We start from the raw sequence: 21,425 nt of genomic DNA, 5'->3' as shown, positions 1-21,425 counted from the left end.
TCCTCTACAGCAGCTCATGTTCCAAGTATTGTGAAATCACCTCTGTTTCATTTAAACTGTAACCTTTCTTCTATTTTCAGATGTATCTCCAAATAATCAGAAAAATCTTCAGATGGGGTCTTTGCTTGATTTTGTCCCCCATACTGATTTTCCAATATGGAGCTGATGCATAGCATGCAGCACTGGCCCTGATATTCCATAGTCTACAGAACATGCTGGTATATGAGTGTATCCACAAAGCAGCTGTCAGCTGCTAGCAAATGCCCACATCCCCTCAGGCAAATCTACAGTGCTGAAAGGCTGACTCCTTCTTTACTTATTTATTTATCTGACATTTTGTAACCAGGAAAGTCTGAATGGGTAAAAGTTTATCCGTTTTCAGCAGAGGCCTGGGGAGAAAAGCTCCACGACATTGTTAAAAATATAACCAAATTTTTGAAATACAGTGACATTAAGAAGCAAAGTACTAGTAACAAAAAAGTCACATTAATATCAATATAGTTTGAAAATGCATTGTACCATATAACAGTAGGGCAGAGAACCCAAGGAATTCTCTTGGATAAACAAAAAAGGAAAAGGAAAAAAAACAGTTAACATAGTTGAAGGCTTACTGAAAAAAGGGTAGGACATTGAGAAGCAGGAGACTTGATGAGTTGGTTGAAGTCAAACTCCAATGAAAACTGACAAACCACTTAATAAAACAAAAAAAGAGGCAAACAAAACCAGAAACAAACTGTTTTTTGTATGTTAGTGCTTTCATCAAGTTTAATAACTCAACTTTTCAGAAGTACAAGCAAACACAGGAGGATTATGGCTGACAAAATTTGCAGATGACTGCAAACTGGGTGCCATAGTTGAGAACACATCCGACACAGATATCCTTCAGAAGGGTCTTATAGAAATGTATAACTGGTGCCAGAGCCATGGCCTAAAGTTAAACGCCAAAAAATGCATAGTCATACCCTTCGGGAAAAACAAACTTACCCCTAGCTACCATATAGGCGGCAACCCACTCAGCACAGAAGAGGTTATCAGGGATCTGGGGACCCAGGTTGACAGTAACCTTTCATTTGACACTCACGTTGCCAAAGTAGTTAGGAAGACCTTCTACATTGCCCACCTGATCATGAAGGGATTCACATCCAGATCAAGGGAAGTCATCGTCCCCCTGTACTCATCACTCATCAGACCAATGATTGAGTACAATGCCCCATTCGGAATGTATCTGACACGACACCTGCAGCAACTGGAAAGGCCCCAAAAGTTCCTCACCAAAAGGATAAAGGGTCTCAAAAATAGGTCCTATGCTGCCCGACTGAAGGAACTTCAGCTCTATTCAGTCGCTTACCGTCTGCTCAGAGGTGACCTGTGCCTGACATACAAGGCCATGTCCAACCCAGAATTGATGAACATGCTTCACTTCAAAAAATCTAGATCCCTCAGAACTACAAGGGTGGGAGACTTAAACATTGACATGTTTATTAATAGGACGTGCTGGAGGGACAGATTCATCACCCAGAGACTCCCTATGCTGTGGAACAAAATCCCGGTACATGTGAGGCAGAGCACCTCGCTGGCTTTGTTCAAGAGAAATCTTGACCAATGGATGGGAGATCGCAGATATACCCCAGGGATTATCTCAGTGTCACTGCTTGACAGAGGCACAGCAAAGTAATGGGCATAGTATCCTCCAAACTAAAGGGGTGGCGAAAGCCACAAAACTCTGGGCTAGGCTTATAAATGCCCTTGGGCAGATAGCCTAGTATGAACCTATGACCCTATGAACTTCTTTAGAAAAACAGAACAACCATATCAGATACACTTAAATACCAAATACAAAATCACATGATCAAGGGTAAAAGTCACATGACCAAGCAACGTTAAACTTTTAAAGTGACCACATTACTTTTCTGAGAAAACATTTTTGAATGCATATAAAGTCATTTAAAAACATTTAAAATACCATCCACCCTCTGAGAAACATTCAGCATCCTCATTTTTTAAAACATACACAACCAAAATACACAAATAATATAAAATTATAAACTATTCAATGAGTCAAACTCTTCAATTTCAGCACACAGATTATAGAACACAGATCATTTAATCCTGGTTGATTATAGGCATGTGTTCTAATCTGCCAAATTAACTCTCACTGCTCAAGTCTTAGGGTATGTGAACCTCCCCTTTCATCATACTCAACTTGATCTATCACTCTGAATAAAAATGAGTGGCCTGGCTGATTGATCACATGTTTAGCTAAAGCACTTTCCAACCTCCCTTTTCTAATATTATATAGGTGTTCATACATACGCTCTCTTAATTTACGGTCAGTCTTGCCTCTGTAAAAACTAGGACAAGACTGGCACTGGTCTCAATACACCACTCTACTGGAATTGCAGTTGTACTTGTCCTTACAAATATACTTTCTCTCTTTCAGTGCGCATGTGTAACCCACATCCATATGCTTACAATAGGCACAGGCCTCACATTTAAACATACTTTTTGCCTTGTCAGTCCCAAATTTTTAAATTCTAATAACCCTTTCAGATTTTGAGCTCTTCTAAAAGTAAATGTAGGGTTAGCACCTAGTTTATTCACTAAGGACCCCTCTGATGCTATTACACTCCAATTCTTAATCAAGACCTGTTTAATGTTGCCAGCATCAATATTATAAGGCGTTATAAAAGTCAAGGGATAGTTTACTATTTCACTTTGTTGGGTATCATCACTCACTGTACCCCCCCCCCATTTTCCATCATACATTGCCCACCTCCCAAGATGTCTTTGAAATAGCCTACATTCCTTTTCATTTGAACTTCATTCACCAGTTCATTGAGTAAGGGTGCTGGGTAGCTTGTCTTCAGAAACATTAGGACTAACAAGTCACATTCAGTCATGAAATCAAAATTAGTAGTGCACATTCTGGCTGCTCTTACAAGCTGTCCCTTCACAATAGATTTTTTGTGATACCAAGGGTGAGCAATAGTAAAGTACAAAAAGGAGTTTGAATGTGTCTCCTTTCTATAGATATTTGCTTTAAAACATCTATTCTGTCTATCTGTAGACAAGTCCACGTCTAAAAATGCTATCCTCTCTGTATTGAATGTGTGGGTGAATGTTAGAAATTCTGTTGTACTATTACAATATTCAATACATTCAACAAATAAATCATGTCCACTCTTAAATATAATAAAAATATCATTCAAAAATCTGGTGTAGTAAAAAATGTGCTGAATAAAGAGATTATTATTAAATGCAAATTTTCTGTCCCAGTATGCCATAACTAAGTTAGCCAAACTGGCTCTTACTGTGGAGCCCATGGCTACACCCTTTTTTGGCAAATAATATTTGCCCTCAAACAAGAAGAAATGATTGCTCAAAATAATATTCAATAATTCCTGTATAAGGGAAACATTAGTGTTACTAACACCCCTTTTAGCTAAAAGTTGGCTCGCCCATTCAGTTCCTAGATCTTGCGGAATTACAGTGTAAAGGTCCTTCACATCTATAGTAGCAAAGTTAAAATCAAGTTCAAAATTCAAACTATTGATGTTCTCCAAAAAGGACCATGAGTCTTTACAAATATAAGGGTCCTTCACTAAATACTTCTTCAAAAATTATCTACAAACTTAACTAGGAGGTACGTAATGGAATTACTACCATTCACAATTGGCCGGAAAAGGGGATTTTCCAAATCTTTGTGAACTTTCAGAATCTCGAAAATCACTGGAGTCTGAGGGGCTTGCATAGAGAAATAATTAAGTAAATTAAGGTCAGTACGATTCTCTATAAACAAGTCATTCAAGTAAATGTTAATTCTCCTGTACACTCGGTTCAGGTCATTCAAGGAAACCAAAGTATACATGTCAGCATTTAACATATTGAGCATTCTCTCATTATAATCAAAAATGTTCATAAACACAAGTCCCCCAACCTAATCAGTTTGGAAACCCGCACTACATTTTTTCTTAAATTTTCTAACATTTCCCATTCAGCAGGTGAAACATTAATACAATTCCTCTTCCTGCTCTTTTTATTACCATCAATATTCCTTAAATCTATTTCACAAATATGCTCAAATAAATGCAGTATTGGGTTCAGTGGTGGATTAAAAATACTTGGAAGCCTGAATTTGGAAATTTCACAATTATACCCATTAAACAACAGATTCAGGTTTAACTTACAAGTGTACAATTTCAAGTCAATCAAAGTCCTGCTCGAATCAAAATTTTTACTTGGTACAAAAGTCAAACCTTTGGACAAAAAGTCTGCTAAGGTACTGTTTACTGCATAGCTTGAATAATTAAAGATGTTAAAGTCCCCATCTGAATTTTTTAAAATATTCAGGGACCAATCATTTCCCTAAACATGTGATCAATCAGCCAGGCCACTCATTTTTATTCAGAGTGATAAATCAAGTTGAGTATGATGAAAGGGGAGGTTCACATACCCTAAGACTTGAGCAGTGCAAGTTAATTTGGCATATTAGAACATGGGCCTATAATAGGGCAGCCACAGTGGTGCAGCGGTTAGCGTTGCCACCTCACAGCAAGATGTTCTCCGGTTTGACCCTCAGCTGGGGTGCCTTCTGTGCTGAGTCTGCATGTCCTCCCTGTGGTCACATGGGTTTCCTCTGGGTGCTCCGGTTTCCTCCCACATCCCAAAGACATGCTGTAGGTGGATTGGACACTCTAAATTGGCCATAGGCATGAGTCCGTGCATGTGCGTGCCTTCTGTGGAAGGGCTGGCAACTCAACACTGTAAAACTCCACTGCTAGTCATGAGTGGACAGGTGATATGCTGTGGTGACCCCTAACTGGGAAAAAGCCAAAAGAAGAAGAACACATGCTTATAATCAACCAGGATTAAATGATCTATGTTCTATAGTCTGTGTGCTGAAATTGAAGAGTTTGACTTATTGAATAATTTAGAATTTTATATTATTTGTGTATTTTGGTTGTGTATGTTTTAAAAAATGAGGCTGCTGAATGTTTTTCAGAGGGCAGATGGTATTTTAAATGTTTTTTTGCACCTCATTTTTTATGAAAAGTAAATACTGTAAGGCAAACATGACAAGGATGAGTACTAAGATGATATAGAGCATGAGCAGGTCCAGAAGATGGAAAAATGTTCTTTTAGGCTAGACTTGAAGGTATAGTAGTGAGGTATCAATCTGACTGATGCTGGAATACTATTCCAGGTCTTGTAACACAGTACAAATACAGAGTAAGACTACTTGACCTTTGAGGGTTATAAATAGGTAGGAGTTGCATGTCAGAGGAACACATGTCATGAAGTGGAAGATAATGCTGAAGTAGGGAAGATGTGGTTTGAGAAACAAAGGGATTGTAGAGTATTTTGTGCATTAATAACAGCTGATTAAAAGTAAGTAGGTGGGGGGAGTTCAAGCATAGCAAATTTAGCTATTTTATTGTAGCATTGATTGAGTTCTACTTTAAGGGTAGAGTGAAAATTAGTTAGAATAGGGGAAGCATATAGAAGGGATGGTAAAGGATAAGTGGTGGCAAGAGTTACTTTTGTGGAGTTGGAGAGGAATTTTTTAGCCTTATACAACATGCCAAGTTTTCGATGGGTCTTTTTTATGTTGTTATTAATATGCAGGGCAAACTTAAGATTCTCATCAATTGTTACACCTAACAGTTTGGTGTATGAAACAATATTAATTGCAGTATTGTTAAGTGAAGTAATTGTAAAGTTGGATTTATCAAGGACAAGTTGTTTAGGAAAGAATCATACATGTTTTTTTTTCTTTAGGATTGAGTAGAAGCTGATTGTTGATGAGCCAGGTGTCAATGGAATTGAATGCATCTTGAATGCATCTTGCATTATATTTTGAAGTTGGGTAAGATTGTTAGAGGAGCAGATTAAAGTAGAGTTGTAAGCATATTGAATAAGGGGTGCTTGTTTAGAGGAAGCACAACGATTGTTAATAAAAATGTTGAAAAAGAGTAGACCCAGAATTTAGCCTTGTGGTACCCCAGTGCTGACTGGTAAATAAGGAAAGAAATTGGAATTTCATTTAACTGATTGATATCTGTTGGGGAGATAACGGGTAAACCAGTGTAATGTAGTTTTTACTGAGCAAAGAGAGGATAGTTGAGACATGAGGTTGGGATGAGAGACAGTGTCAAAAGCTTTAGATAGATCCATAAATAGAGGTGAGACAAAGGTTCCTGTATCTCAAGCTTTATTGACAGCATAACACCAGGTAAGTCGCAAAAAACAATCAGTGAAGTAGCAGGTATAAAAACAGCTAAAAGTCTAAACGGAGTCAGTTAGAGAAAGGTGAAAAAAATAGTAAGTTGGCGATCATAGGGTAGAATGCGCTCCAAAGTTAAAAGACGCAGACTTAAACTCTTGTATTGAATCTATCTATCTATCTATCTATCTATCTATCTATCTATCTATCTATCTATCTATCTATCTATTTATCTATCTATCTGTCTGTCTATCTATCTAGTTGTTTTTTTAACTAAATAAATTCCTTGAGGATGGCTGAACTAAACAGAGGTAAGAGTTTACCACTCTTAGGGAATGTGCACGCTATATATACTCTAGTTAAAAGAACTAAGTCCAATGTTAGAACTACCACTCTGAGGAGGAAATTAAATACATTATTTCATATGCCTAACAGAATTAGTACTATGTGTAAAAATAGACACCTACATAATTAATGAATTAAAGCAACTACCAGAGCATAGGGAAATCAATGTTTCAATGTTCCCACGGAAAGTATTATACTCACCATGCAAGAGTGACTATCCGAGGAAATCTTGCCACAGGGAGACCAGATAGTGTAGGAGGGCTATGGGGAATGGAAGGTAGATGTTAGAGAATGTGGATGAAATTCTTATATTTGCAAGATAAGTGTAGTGATAGAGGCCAAACTAAATATAATACTGTAGGGAAAATGGCATGTCCAGGAACAAAAGCACATAGGAGCAATTATTGATAGTTGCTAGACAATCAAGTTGTAAATAATTAGATTATGTCCTTATGTTATGCACCTGTAGGTTCACAGCATTAGCCCAAAAATAACAATTATAGGGAGCAGCAGCAAAGGAACAGAAAAAAGTTACAGCCTGTTTACCAGATATTATATACCAGTCAGTAGCACAGCTATCCATAATCATTTGTGCCCCAGCTGTTATGAGGGAGACAACATGTTACATGCTACAGGATATAGTATATCATTCAAAAGTATGCTAACTTGCCTAAACACATGAACAGCCCGCAAAGCTAATAAACACAGATACTAAACTTTTACATGCTCTGAATCAAGGATTAGAATAAATAACCAGTCTCTACAAATACAGCTCTAAAAAGGCAGAACGTTTATGAACCTATTCAAGGCTGTCTGAACACTCCAGGAGTAGTAACAATGGCCTACAATTTCAAGTCTAAGGCAGTAAAAAAAACATTCATATTACCATTCATTACGCACAGTACAGAGAAACAGTCATACAATGAGCAAGGCATATAATTATTAAAAATATACAGCCTGGAACTCACTCAATGTGCACACTCCCATAGGATGGACAACAGGGGGACCTGAGTGTACTGAGCTGTGGTATGAAAAATGGCACCAGCTAGAATAATAACCAGTAAGAAACCTGAACCTGAAAGTACGAAGAAAATGTAAAATGCGAATGACCGCAACCAGTCCAGGTTCAGTAGATGCTCAAAAAAGTGTTCAATGAAATGCTGCTGGAATACAACTTGTAACTTGATGCAAAAAAGTACAAATGCACTGCCAAAATAAAATCCACGAACAACTTTATTCCACGAAAAAATCACCACAAGCGCTTTCGCCCGGTATTACCGGGCTTTCTCAAGTGTAAACTTTTCAACTAACATTAGGACTTTTAAACTAGTTGCTGAGTTATTTCATTGGCTAACAAATTAAGCAATTAGTTGAATTATGCTTGGCAAATCAACAACATATTCGTGTATATGCTACTACGGAGAAACAGTTGCTTTACAAACAAAAACAAGACAATGCTTGCTGTGTCATGATTAGCGACATGCTCATTTACTGCATGTGTTTAAAATCACAAGCCTTTCTTGCATTTTTGTGGAATTGTATGCTTAAAATATAAATTAAAAAATTAAACTGCTATTTAATAATTTTTTAAAAGACAATGCTATCCTAAAAAATACCATTACTGACTTAATGAGCTTGCCTTAAAATGTAAGCAAAAAACACTCTGCATGTATAAGCCATTAAATAAAACACTGTTTTTCAGGAATGACAAACTGGAAAGAAACATATCTCTATAAATAAGCCATCAGGTGCACAAAACCTAGTCAGTTAATAATAAATCCAATTCTAAATGTAGAAATGAGATATCCTAATGTTGAAGTGAAGTAGTGCTCTTAATTTATAACCTGTAACTTTTCATCTTGAGAATGCTAGTCAGGCTTAAACTTTCATTCAAACCAGGATGTTTTGTTGCATTCAGTTTTAATTGCCAAATAAGTTCCTTGGTACATAGTGCAGTCTCCCAATCGCCCCCTCTAGGATCTTGTTTTACCTTATCAAGTACAAAGAAGCGAATAGACATGTTGGGACAAGCTAACGAATGTTTGTAGAAGGCATTGGTGTCTTTCTTACATTTGACCTCATACATGTGTTCGTATATTCTACGTTTCAATTCTCTCTCCGTTTTGCCAACGTAGAAACATGAGCAACTCTGACAGAGGCCAATGTATACGACTCCTGAAGAATAACATGTGTAGTAATTCTTTGCTATGATGTTAACTTTACTAGAGGGGATGTATAAGCTGTCAGTTTCCAGAATAAAGGGGCATTGATTACATCTACCACAACAAAAAGTCCCCTTCTTTTTGACTGTTCGAAACTGCCCTGTTGTCACTCCACTTCCCATATTATGTTCAAACATGCCTTTTAGATTCATATCTCTTTTTCTTATAAAAGAGATGTCCTTAGAGAAGATGTTGCTGCATTCTTCATTCAATGCCACCAAGGGCCAAAAGTGCTTGAGTGTGTTCTCAATAACCAAAGAATCTTGTGAATATGTATAAACAAAGTTGTTGTGTGTTTGAAAATCAGTTACTTCTTGAACTCTTGATGGAACCACTCCGACACCTAACAATGGTGAATAACGTTCTTCCCTTTTACTTAGAACTTCATTGAGTGTGTTCTGAAATAGTGTAGCTGGATAACCTCTATCTAAAAAAGCATGCCTAAGAAATTCAGCTTCTTCTAAGAATAATTCCTGTGTACTACAAATTCTAGAGGCTCGAACCAATTGTCCTTTAATAATACCTTTCTTAACATAGGGGGTGTGTCCACTATCAAAATGTAAATATGAGTTGGAGTAGGTGTCTTTCCTGAAAATTTTTGAAAGAAAACCTTTTTTATCAGGACTTTTTGTTAAGTGAATGTCCAAATAATGCAAAGATGTATCATTGATTTCATAAGTGAATCTAAGAAACTCTGTAGTATGAGTTAGGTAATCCATAAACTGAAAGAATTCTTCTTTGGAACCCGCCCACAAAATGCAGATATCATCCAGGTACCTTCTGTAAAATTTAATGTGTTGTTTCCAGTTGTTGCGATGAATGAATTCTAATTCCCATTTAGAATGGTTTACTGAGACTATTTGTAAAGAAACAGGTTTCAGCAACAGTTTAGTTAACTTAATTTCTGAATTCATGAACATAGTCCTACATAACAATTTCATATATTTCAATGGGGAATACTTTCGACAAAAGAGCGGGGTCGCCATGGGAGCTCCATGTGCTACAGCATACGCGAATATTGTATTACATAAATGGGAATTAGAATTCATTCATCGCAACAACTGGAAACAACACATTAAATTTTACAGAAGGTACCTGGATGATATCTGCATTTTGTGGGCGGGTTCAAAAGAAGAATTCTTTCAGTTTATGGATTACCTAACTCATACTACAGAGTTTCTTAGATTCACTTATGAAATCAATGATACATGTTTGCATTATTTGGACATTCACTTAACAAAAAGTCCTGATAAAAAAGGTTTTCTTTCAAAAATTTTCAGGAAAGACACCTACTCCAACTCATATTTACATTTTGATAGTGGACACCCCCCCTATGTTAAGAAAGGTATTATTAAAGGACAATTGGTTCGAGCCTCTAGAATTTGTAGTACACAGGAATTATTCTTAGAAGAAGCTGAATTTCTTAGACATGCTTTTTTAGATAGAGGTTATCCAGCTACACTATTTCAGAACACACTCAATGAAGTTCTAAGTAAAAGGGAAGAATGTTATTCACCATTGTTAGGTGTCGGAGTGGTTCCATCAAGAGTTCAAGAAGTAACTGATTTTCAAACACACAACAACTTTGTTTATACATATTCACAAGATTCTTTGGTTATTGAGAACACACTCAAGCACTTTTGGCCCTTGGTGGCATTGAATGAAGAATGCAGCAACATCTTCTCTAAGGACATCTCTTTTATAAGAAAAAGAGATATGAATCTAAAAGGCATGTTTGAACATAATATGGGAAGTGGAGTGACAACAGGGCAGTTTCGAACAGTCAAAAAGAAGGGGACTTTTTGTTGTGGTAGATGTAATCAATGCCCCTTTATTCTGGAAACTGACAGCTTATACATCCCCTCTAGTAAAGTTAACATCATAGCAAAGAATTACTACACGTGTTATTCTTCAGGAGTCGTATACATTGGCCTCTGTCAGAGTTGCTCATGTTTCTACGTTGGCAAAACGGAGAGAGAATTGAAACGTAGAATATACGAACACATGTATGAGGTCAAATGTAAGAAAGACACCAATGCCTTCTACAAACATTCATTAGCTTGTCCCAACATGTCTATTCGCTTCTTTGTACTTGATAAGGTAAAACAAGATCCTAGAGGGGGCGATTGGGAGACTGCACTATGTACCAAGGAACTTATTTGGCAATTAAAACTGAATGCAACAAAACATCCTGGTTTGAATGAAAGTTTAAGCCTGACTAGCATTCTCAAGATGAAAAGTTACAGGTTATAAATTAAGAGCACTACTTCACTTCAACATTAGGATATCTCATTTCTACATTTAGAATTGGATTTATTATTAACTGACTAGGTTTTGTGCACCTGATGGCTTATTTATAGAGATATGTTTCTTTCCAGTTTGTCATTCCTGAAAAACAGTGTTTTATTTAATGGCTTATACATGCAGAGTGTTTTTTGCTTACATTTTAAGGCAAGCTCATTAAGTCAGTAATGGTATTTGTAGGATAGCATTGTCTTTTAAAAAATTATTAAATAGCAGTTTAATTTTTTAATTTTTTAATTTATATTTTAAGCATACAATTCCACAAAAATGCAAGAAAGGCTTGTGATTTTAAACACATGCAGTAAATGAGCATGTCGCTAATCATGACACAGCAAGCATTGTCTTGTTTTTGTTTGTAAAGCAACTGTTTCTCCGTAGTAGCATATACACGAATATGTTGTTGATTTGCCAAGCATAATTCAACTAATTGCTTAATTTGTTAGCCAATGAAATAACTCAGCAACTAGTTTAAAAGTCCTAATGTTAGTTGAAAAGTTTACACTTGAGAAAGCCCGGTAATACCGGGCGAAAGCGCTTGTGGTGATTTTTTCGTGGAATAAAGTTGTTCGTGGATTTTATTTTGGCAGTGCATTTGTACTTTTTTGCATCAAGTTACAAGTTGTATTCCAGCAGCATTTCATTGAACACTTTTTTGAGCATCTACTGAACCTGGACTGGTTGCAGTCATTCGCATTTTACACCAGCTAGAATAACTTTTAAAGGGTACAAAGCATTATGGGAGATGAATTGCAACTGTATGAAGGTATGTAAATAGAGAAAAAACAAATAAATGGGAGGCCGAGTAACCAAGTGTCAGTGTAACACTGGGTAAGTCACATAAAACAATCACTGAAGTAGCAGGTATAGAAATAGCTGAAAGGCTAAAATGGAGTTGCTTAGAGTAGTGTAAAAAAAATAGTAAGTTGGTGACCATAGGGTAGAATGCTCTCCAAAGATAAAAGAGGCAGACTTAAACTCTTGTATTGTATTGCATGTTTTTTCCTATCTATCTATCTAGTTTTTTTTAACTAAATAAATTCCTTAAGGATGGCCAAACTAAACAGAGGCAAGAGGTTACCACTCTTAGGGGAATGTGCATGCTATAACTATGCTCACTTAAGTTAAAATAACTAAATTCAGTATTAGAACTACCACTCCAGAGGAGGAAATTAAATGCAGTATGCCATATGCCTAACAGAATTAATGCTATGTAAAAAATAGACACCCACACAATTAGTTAATTAAATCAAATGGCGAAGCATAGCGCAACCAATGTTTCAGTGTTGCCAGGGAAAGTATTATACTCCAAATGTGACAGTAACTTTCCAGAACTGTCTTGCCACAAGGAGACCAGATAGTGTACGGGCGATGATTAATTAATTAAAGCAACTGCTGAAGTGTAGAACAATAAATGTTTCACTGCTGCCAGTGGAAGTATTATACTCCACATGCAAGAATGACTATGCAGGGCTGTCTTGTCGCAGGGAGGCCAGATAGTGTAGGAGGGGCAATTAGTTAATTAAAGCAACTGCCAAAGTGTAGAGCAATCAATGTTTCAGTGCTGGCAGGGAAAGTATTATATTCCATACTCCACATGTGAGAGTGACTGTGTATGGCTGTCTTGCCGCAAGAAGACCAGATAGTGTAGGAGAGTCAGTGTGCACACTCCCATAGGATGGTAAACAGGGGTATCTGAGTGTACTATGGCATCTTTACAGAATATGGGCACCCCTACATTGTTCATCCTGAATCTGAACTGAATCTGTCGGCTTTACTGTTACTTTTAAGACTCTGGTATCAGATTTTTCTAGGAAGACTGAACAATGTGATTACCATACCCCTGATACATACTTGGGGTCTCCTTTCCTAAACATGAGGAAAAACATTTGACCTTGCATGCAATACTGAAGAAATAAGTTAGACTACCTGATGAAAAGTCATAATAAGCCTGTCTAGTCTACATTTTTACTTCATTTAATATTCTTTCTTCCAACACTTCTTTCACTTTCTCACTTTCTCACTTTCTGCACCTGTCCCATGTTTCATCATTACTGGTTAATAGTTCTTTCAATTAGTATGCAGAAGTACCTATCCAGGGAGTAGTTAGTCCCTGAACTGATCTTATGCACCAGTATCATTTCCCCCATATTTTTTTGCATCTAGCGAGAACAGCGCTAGCTCCTGTCGTCTCTTGTTATATTGTTTACATCTTTCCTCTCTGTGCACCTTTCTTTTGGACTTCTTGTGGATCCAGCTAGCAACTGGATGATCTTTTTCTTGTACGGACCTCATATCTGCATACAGCATTCCAGACATGATCTGAACACAGCCCTTTGAAATAAATGCATCATGTCCTTGCTTCTGGAGCTATTCTACTGGGGATACTTCCTATCACTGTATTGTTGTTTCCATATTTCTCTCACTCTAGTCTTGCTGGCTGAGTCAAGGTGTGACCACCACCATAAATCCTTTTTCTGTTTTGTCCTGTTGCCATAAGTTTCACTTCCTCTGCTTGATATTTCACACCAGGGTAGGTGTGATCTAAGTGCAGGGCTTTGCTTTTGTTTGCCCTGAGCCTCAGTTGACACCTTTCTGCCCACATGGTCAGTTCTTCTAAAATCTTTTCTAAGATGCTTCCCCCACCCTCTACTCTTTGTGTCATCAACAAGTGGATGATAATTTGTCTCTAATTTGTCAGAAATGCATGAGACAAAAACTCTTGAGTAGTGCTGAACTTAGGACTGACCCTTTTCGTAATCCACTAGGTGCCTTCCTTATTCCAGGCATTGTCCACCTCACCATAATTTTTTTTCTGTCATACCACTCAGTCATGCAGCAAGACATTTCCTCAGTCTTGGTCCTACCTCCAGCCCCCTCCCACATCAGCTTTCTTTTCAGCCACCTGTCTTGGATTGAGTCAAAGGCCTTGCTGAAGTACAGACACACATTTCCCTGTCTAGTTTACCTGTAACACAATCACAAAACTGGATAATTTTTATTTATAGATTGATGTCCCTGTTCCTGCTGACCATCAGACTGACTGTCATTCAGTTGGCCTATTCATTGTCAATATACCAGGTTCAGAACTGGCCGGGAATGGCCACCATTTAGACAACCATCAAGAGTGGTTAGGGTTTTGCTTGTATGCAGCTCTAATCCTACTGCACATGCTCAGTGACATCTCTAGGGATTAGCATGCAATGTGTATCAGTGAGAGTATGTTTCTGTCTTACACTGATTCAGCCATGTGAAAATGTGCCCCTGTCATGTGCTTTTGCACTCTCTGTCTGAGTAGAGGTGAACTAACAAAGCTTTGTCAATCTCTTCTTTCCCATACCATCTCCATTGGGTACCCAAATTGCTAATCAAACTTGGGTCATCTGGCTCATAGTCAGGGTTTAATCCCAACATGCTAATGTAGCTGGCACAAAACTGGATCATGTTTGACTGATGATCTCTTTCTGGTCATGAATATGTAATGGGTGTTGCCCTTTGGATTGTTGTTTTCTAGGACTGTTATGTTGCCTTTGTGTTAGAATTATGTCCATGGCAGTGCCTTCCACTGCTAAGGTTTCTAGATTCCTATATTTTTCCTGCTCCCCCAGTATACAACACTATCACATTTAATGTTCTCCAGTCTTTAGGCACTTATCCACTAGGTATTGATCTGTTAAAGTATCCATTACTGAGTCTTTAAGTACACTGGGCAGATTTCTGAAGATTTGCAGAGGTAGCCCATGGGTCTTGTCTTCCCTAAGGTAGCCAGTTCCCTTTTAATTCCATTTCTGCACTGGGGTCTGTGCGGACGTTTTCCCACTCTGCCCTACATGGCTCTCTTCCCAGACTTTTGTTTCTGATGACTGAAGTGAACTATTCATTCAGTACTTCAGCTTTTTTCAGTTTTTCCTGATCTCCCTCACAGCACTGCTTAGACAAACCAGGTCTGTTCATCATTTCCTCCTTTGTACTATGTAACTAAAAAGGTTATTGTTCCCCTTTATAACTTCTTTTGCCAACTTCCTTCCACCTTAAATCTTTGTTCTCTTCAACATGCTTGGTGCCTTTTTGCTATACTCCTTTTGATTTGCCTCACCCACCTCCTTACTTTTCTTGCAAGACATATCTTTTATCTTAATCGCTACTCCCACATCTTTATGTAGTCATATTGGTCTTTTTCCCTCTACAACACACCTTTGTCCATAGTCATGCATATTGCACGTGACCTATTCCCTGAGCTTGATTATTGATAGAGATTGGTCACAGTTCTCATCCTTATCCTGTTCTCATTAAAACACTATTGGGAAGTCTCCTAAAATCCCATGCCACCATCATCATTGTTGTATTTTTATCATTTTCCCTCTCTAAATCATGAAGTAAGATGAACACTGGTCAGTAACTGTGGCTTTGCATGGACATCAGTGACCCTTCTGCTTATTTAGGACCAAATGCAGAATTCTACCCTTCCTGGTACATGCCTGTGTTTGCTGAACTCTTCATGGTCCCACACATTATTCAGTTCTTTGCTTCTACCCAGGTACTTGCAATTCACCTTACTGCTGGCAGATTGAGATCCCCCATAAATATTACTTTTTTTTCTTACTATACTCCTTTATTCTCTCCTCCAGTCTCTCACAGAATGATATAATCATAGAAAATACAAGGCATCTGGCTCATGTGAACATTAATGCCTTTTCAGTACCCACCCTTAGACCTTACTTTCTTTTTTCAAGGAGCAACAGGCCAGTCATGCCAGAGGTAAATTTGTGCATTCCCATCCAGTTTTCTAACTCACATTTCTTCCTTCCGTCTGACCTCACATTCGATGGATTATCAAGGGTTGTGCAGCATACATCGTTCCAATGTCTACCATCTCCTGTGTGTGTATGCCATAACATCACTGTTATACACATGACCTATTTGCCTTTTTGCTTTTCATGGCTGATGAGGAAGCTTTAAAATTACATTTCCATATTGAAGGTTTAATATGATATCTGCAATATAACAAAATAAAAAAAGGAAACAAATAGTAATAAGATTTTCCTCTGAAGGACTGAGAGGCAGAATTTCTGTGATGGGAAGAATGTATATGCTCTGGCAAAACAATTATTTATTTAAATAATATCTATTGCTCTGTTATTAGCCATACATTCACATGATTGCTTAAAGTGCATGCTTTGATTTAAAATTATTTTATTGGCCTGTTTTCCATAGACTTACAAGGATTAATTTGAGGAATCTTCATTTCATATCCTATATTTAGAACATTTTATTAGTTTAATGTGTCAGCTTTAACTTTGCAAATTATTGTTATAGATAAACGGGTCTGTGTTACACTTACAGGACAGACAGCCCTGCATATTGCAGTAGTAAATAAGAATGTGAAACTTGTAAAGCTGTTTATCCAAATGGGAGCTGATGTTGTTACACCACAAGCAACTGGATCCTTCTTCAGAAAGTTCCCAGGCAACCTTATCTACTATGGTATGTTAACTTATTAAGATGTGAATGTTTGGATTTAAATTTCTGCTTCAATCTACGTACCATATAATTGTCAATATAACAATAATTGTCAATAAACAATTTCTATTTATCTACACTACCTATACAGTTTAACAGGCAATATAGTCATTGTTTTTCTTAGAATTTCCAGTTGTGACTTTTATGTAGCTGGTTTGCATCACTGCAGACTCACTGGCAACTTTGTGGTTTAGTAATCACATGCATTACTCAGATCAGACAATCTGATTGTGGACATCAATGTCATTAAGACATGCATCATAATCTTTAGATTCAAATATCAGTGTCAGCTTTTTGAGTCAAGTAGAGTGTATTTGATGCATTGTTACATGACACCATGTGGTCATTAAGTAAGGATCTATCTGATGTTGTTAATCTTCTTTCCATGCATCACTGCTGGGTTCGGTTCTGAGCCCCCGAAACCGAGTCGGCCTCTTTACCAAGCTTGCGCCAGCCAAAAAAACTCTCCAGCTAAGTCTCTACCCAGAATGCCCTTCTCCCTTTTACCTCAGATCTCATTTGCTGCGTAGCCGTAAAGCCACGTTTCAGCCAAACTCTTAGCTAAGTGGAACTTTATTTGATATTTGTGTGAACGTTTTTCTAAATCTTCATATTTTATTGAGCGATTAGTATTTCTAGAGTGATTTCTTCTGTCTAATCTTATTTTTTCTTCTCTACTCTACCCTATTACTGTTGGTAAACTTTTAAGTACCATTTTTGGTACGGCCTTTCCTCCCTTACCCTTGTGGTATTCCTTCAATACCATTGCTGGTATTGTGTTTTCTGTTTCACCTATTGGCTTTGGTTTTTAGTACAGTGTTTTTCTATCTTCTCTACACATCTATATTGATAATTGTGACTTCTTTGAACATTGTTTGACTAACTGGAAAATACTGTTGGCCTGTAGTGTCTCTTTCTAAACATGTCTGATAAGAAGGGTACTTCTGGTTTTAAGCATTGTGCTTCATGTAATGGCGAGTTACCTAATAGTGATTCTCACGATGACTGTGTATATTGGGAGTGCCTCACCTTTCGGTGCAGCCTCCGTGTGACATTTGTCAGAGTTTCAGTCAATGCACTCTTAATGAGCGCAAAAATAAACTGATTCTGAAGGGGTTACTCAAGTCCCCCTTTTCAGAGGCCATTTCTGCGATGGAAATCTCAACCCCTCCTAATAAAGACAAAAAGAGGTCCCACTTGGTTCCCTCCTCACCATCGGGTGATCAGGGCAAGCCTGTAAAATCTAAGGTCCCAAAGTTGCCTTTGGAGCATAAATATACCTCTACGGCTCTGTGTTCCACGGCTCCGAGCATCTCAAAACCTTTGATGCAGGCACCAGTTTCGGCACCGGTCCTGCCTCCAGCACTGATTGTAAACCTTACTATGCCTATTTTGACTTCAGCACCTGTGGCCACTTTGGCTCAGGGCACACCTTCGATGACTTCATTAGTTACTATTTTGGAACCGGCCATTTTGGCTTTGAGTGCCACTTTGGCACCGCATACCATCTTCACTGGAATTGACTCCTCTACTACCGGTCTCGAAACTTGAGACTTCGGTGCTGGTAGACATTGCACCACAGTCCCGATACTCCTCTTCCATAGATCCATTTCTGGGCCAAGTGTATAGCCCTTTCACTGAACGTCCTGACTCTCCATCCGGAGTATCCACTAGATCCACCAGGAGCCTGTCTGAACACGATGTGGTGCATCTTGTGGACCAGCTGTTGTTAGCCAGGGGGATACCCACACTTTCTAAGACCCATCCACCTGCAGGATTTGGTTTGACTTATCCACGGACTCCATCTTACACTCCTCCTTCGACCATTCCGGTTCCAAAGCCCTTTGCTCCGACATCCTTCTTGGAACCCACCTCTTCAGCACCTACAGTGCATATCACTTCAACTCCAAGTTTACCCCTTTGGTCTTTGGTTCTTCCAGAACCGGTCCTTCTTCAAGCTGGGGATTGGGGAATTGGCATTTTGACCCATGGCACTGAGCCATCTTTCTCCTCGGTTCCATCCTCTGCACCTATAGCCATGTCCACACTGATCCTGCTTGAGGCTCCATCTGTGGGGGTGGGTTCTTTGGAGCAGGGTGTGACCCCAGTCCCGAGGTTGTCTTTCTCAGTTCTGGGCTCCCATCCCTCTTTGGGTGGGCCTACCTTCCACATGATGGAGAGAGCTCCTACTTTTGGCAGCACTCCTTTGATGTCAGAACCCCATTTTTCACCCCCTGAGCTACAGCTGTCACAGACCACCTCCCCAGGACACCAGGCAGAAAAACCTCTTGGGTGACCCCACCTGCCAATGAACTCATCCAGCTCATCATACAGCACGCTTGGAAGAACCCTGATTCCATTGAGGTGATCCCTCGGAGACCAGACAAAATTATTTTCTCCTCCCGAGTGGAACCCTCATTGGTCCAAAGGGTTACCAGTTGATGCCATGGTGGTGGTGGTGACCATGAAAAAGGACTTGGCTGAGGAAAGTCCCACTGTCCATCCACCCAACAGGGACTCCCAGGTGGTGGACAGACTTGGGAAGCATGTTTTTGCATCAGGGACCTTTGGCATATGGTCCCTGAACTATTTAGCACATTTTGCGAGGCTCCAGAGGGACTTGATCTCCAAACTCTGTGGGACACTCACAGGACAGTTGTATGACGAGGTCAGGGAAAAAGTGGCCTCACAGCTTGCAACCCTGGAATCGATATCCAACTCGTCCATGAGGTTGCTTTCACATGTGACCAAAGGGGTGGCTAGAGGAGCGGGTTCAGGCATTGTCATGAGGCATCATGCCTGGATGCACATTTGTGATCTCGTGGATCCCTTCAAACCTTCCTTTCTGAATGCTCCCATTGAAGCTTCATCCCTTTTTGGCTCCAAAGTAAAGGACACAGTAGCCAGGTGTGAGCAAGGCAGAAAGAGCCTGTCTGCCATAGGCCTATGGTTTTCCAATCCTCAATGTACCCTCTCCATGTATCAGAGGAGTGGGAAAATGTGGCACAAAAAATATCACAGTCCTTTCCATGCTGCATGTGGTGATGATACCCCCAGGGGCAGGGGGGGGGTAACAATTCTGGAAGACACCCCTACAGAGGCAGAGGGGTTCCTCATAACCAAGGCTCCAGGGACTCCTTCTCTGGACAGCCTTATCAGTGCTCCTGAGGAGCAGCCCGATTGCTTACCTCTAGAAGCAGTCAGGGGTTGTTTCTCTCTGCACCAAGCTGCCTGGCAATCCATTACCACCAATTGTTGGGTGCATAGTATCATCACCAGAGGTTACACCATTCCCCTTTCTTGTCAGCCAAATCTTCCAAAAAAACTTCCCTACATTCCACCCAGTCAAAGGGAAGAAACAGCTTCGGAGATAATAAAGCTGTCTCAAAAAAGAGTCATCCAACCAGTCCCACCAGACCAACATAGATCTGGATTCTACTCAAGATTCTTTTTGGTGCCAAAAAAAGACAGGGTACTAGAGACCCATTTTGGATCTCAGCAGCTTAAAGAAGTCTGTCACCTAAACCAAATTCCGGATGGTCACAGTTCAGTCCATTCTCCTTTTTTTAAGGGAAGGCAATTGGATGTGCTTGATAGATCTCCGGGATGCGTATTACCTCATCAAAATGGACAAATGCTCCAGGAGTCTGCTTCTCTTCTGGCTAGGGGCCAGTCATTATCAATTTTGTGCCCTTCCATTCAGTCTCTCTACAGCCCCCAGCGTGTTCATGAAGTGCATGGCAGTGGTCACAGTTCACATGAGACTAAAAGGATACCAGGTGTTTCCATAGCTGGATGACTGGCTCCTCACCGCCCACACCAAGCATCTTCTGGTAACAGCACTGCATTATACTCTGTCTCTGGTAAAATTGTTGTGAATAATGATACATTGGGAGAAGTCAAACCTTACTCCTACACAACGAATAGAGTTCATTGGAGCAGTATTCAATACTTGGTTCTGTCTAGTATCACTCCCAATTCACAGAATCCACTGTCTGAGGCTTCAGCTCTGAGTGATACTCTCTCAAACAAAAGTCTCAGCAAGAGAAGTTCTTCAGGCTCTAGGTTCTATGACAGCGTTGATCCGAGTAGTGTCTCTAGCAAAGCTACATATGCGGATCCTGCAATGGCTCCTCCTTTGTCAATGGTTCCCAGACTATCACCCCCTCTATTACCAGCTTTGAATAACCAACTCCTGCAAACAGAACCTCCTTTGGTGGATGAGGCCAGATGCAGAACCTCGGAGTCGCCCATTCCAATCCCCTCAGCCCAGAGCCATCGTGACCACGGATGCTTCCCTGATTGGGTGGGGGGGCATTTCCAGGGGAAGACAGTCCAAAGCACATGGTCCACCTCAGAGTCCCACCTGCATATCAATGTTCTGGAACTGAGAGCTGTGCTGTTAGCATTGCAGACCTTTCATTCAGCTCTCCCTTACGGGACAGTTGTGATTCAATCAGACAATGTGTCAGTGGTCTGGTATATCAACAAACAAGGAGGAACCAAATCCTACCCCTTATGTCGAGAAGCCATGAGAATTTGGCAGTGGGAAATATCTTCCAACCACTTTCTGATAGCAACACATATCCTGGGGAACTCCAACGTGATTGCGGACAAACTGAGCAGATGCATCCTCGTGCCTCACGAGTGGTCTCTCAACCCTGAGGTGGCGACAGAAATCTTCAGCCACTGGGGCCAGCCTTACTGCGACCTCTTCATCTCCCCATCAAACAACAAGTGCAGCAGCTATTTCACCCTAATTCTCCCTGAGGGGGAGACACCGAGGGACACTCTAATCCACGATTGACCCATGG

At 39.6% G+C, this 21,425-nt stretch overlaps 1 protein-coding gene across 2 annotated transcripts in view; it reads left to right on the top strand.

Annotated features, from left to right (window-relative positions):
* LOC122808720 (transient receptor potential cation channel subfamily V member 6-like) overlaps positions 1–21,425 on the top strand; it is a 664,913-nt gene that overhangs the window by 105,264 nt on the left and 538,224 nt on the right. For both annotated transcript variants that reach the window (XM_044079713.1, XM_044079712.1), the window contains one exon: positions 16,435–16,575. In XM_044079713.1, coding sequence (XP_043935648.1) covers positions 16,435–16,575 — 141 coding nt within the window. The remainder of the gene's footprint in view (positions 1–16,434; positions 16,576–21,425) is intronic.

The sequence above is a fragment of the Protopterus annectens genome, chromosome 8.part0 (genome assembly GCF_019279795.1).
Source record: "Protopterus annectens isolate FY-2018-M chromosome 8.part0, PAN1.0, whole genome shotgun sequence".
Classification (NCBI taxonomy): domain Eukaryota; kingdom Metazoa; phylum Chordata; order Ceratodontiformes; family Protopteridae; genus Protopterus; species Protopterus annectens.
The sequence above is the reverse complement of the archived record's forward strand: the minus strand, read 5'-3'. Positions and strand labels throughout refer to the sequence as shown.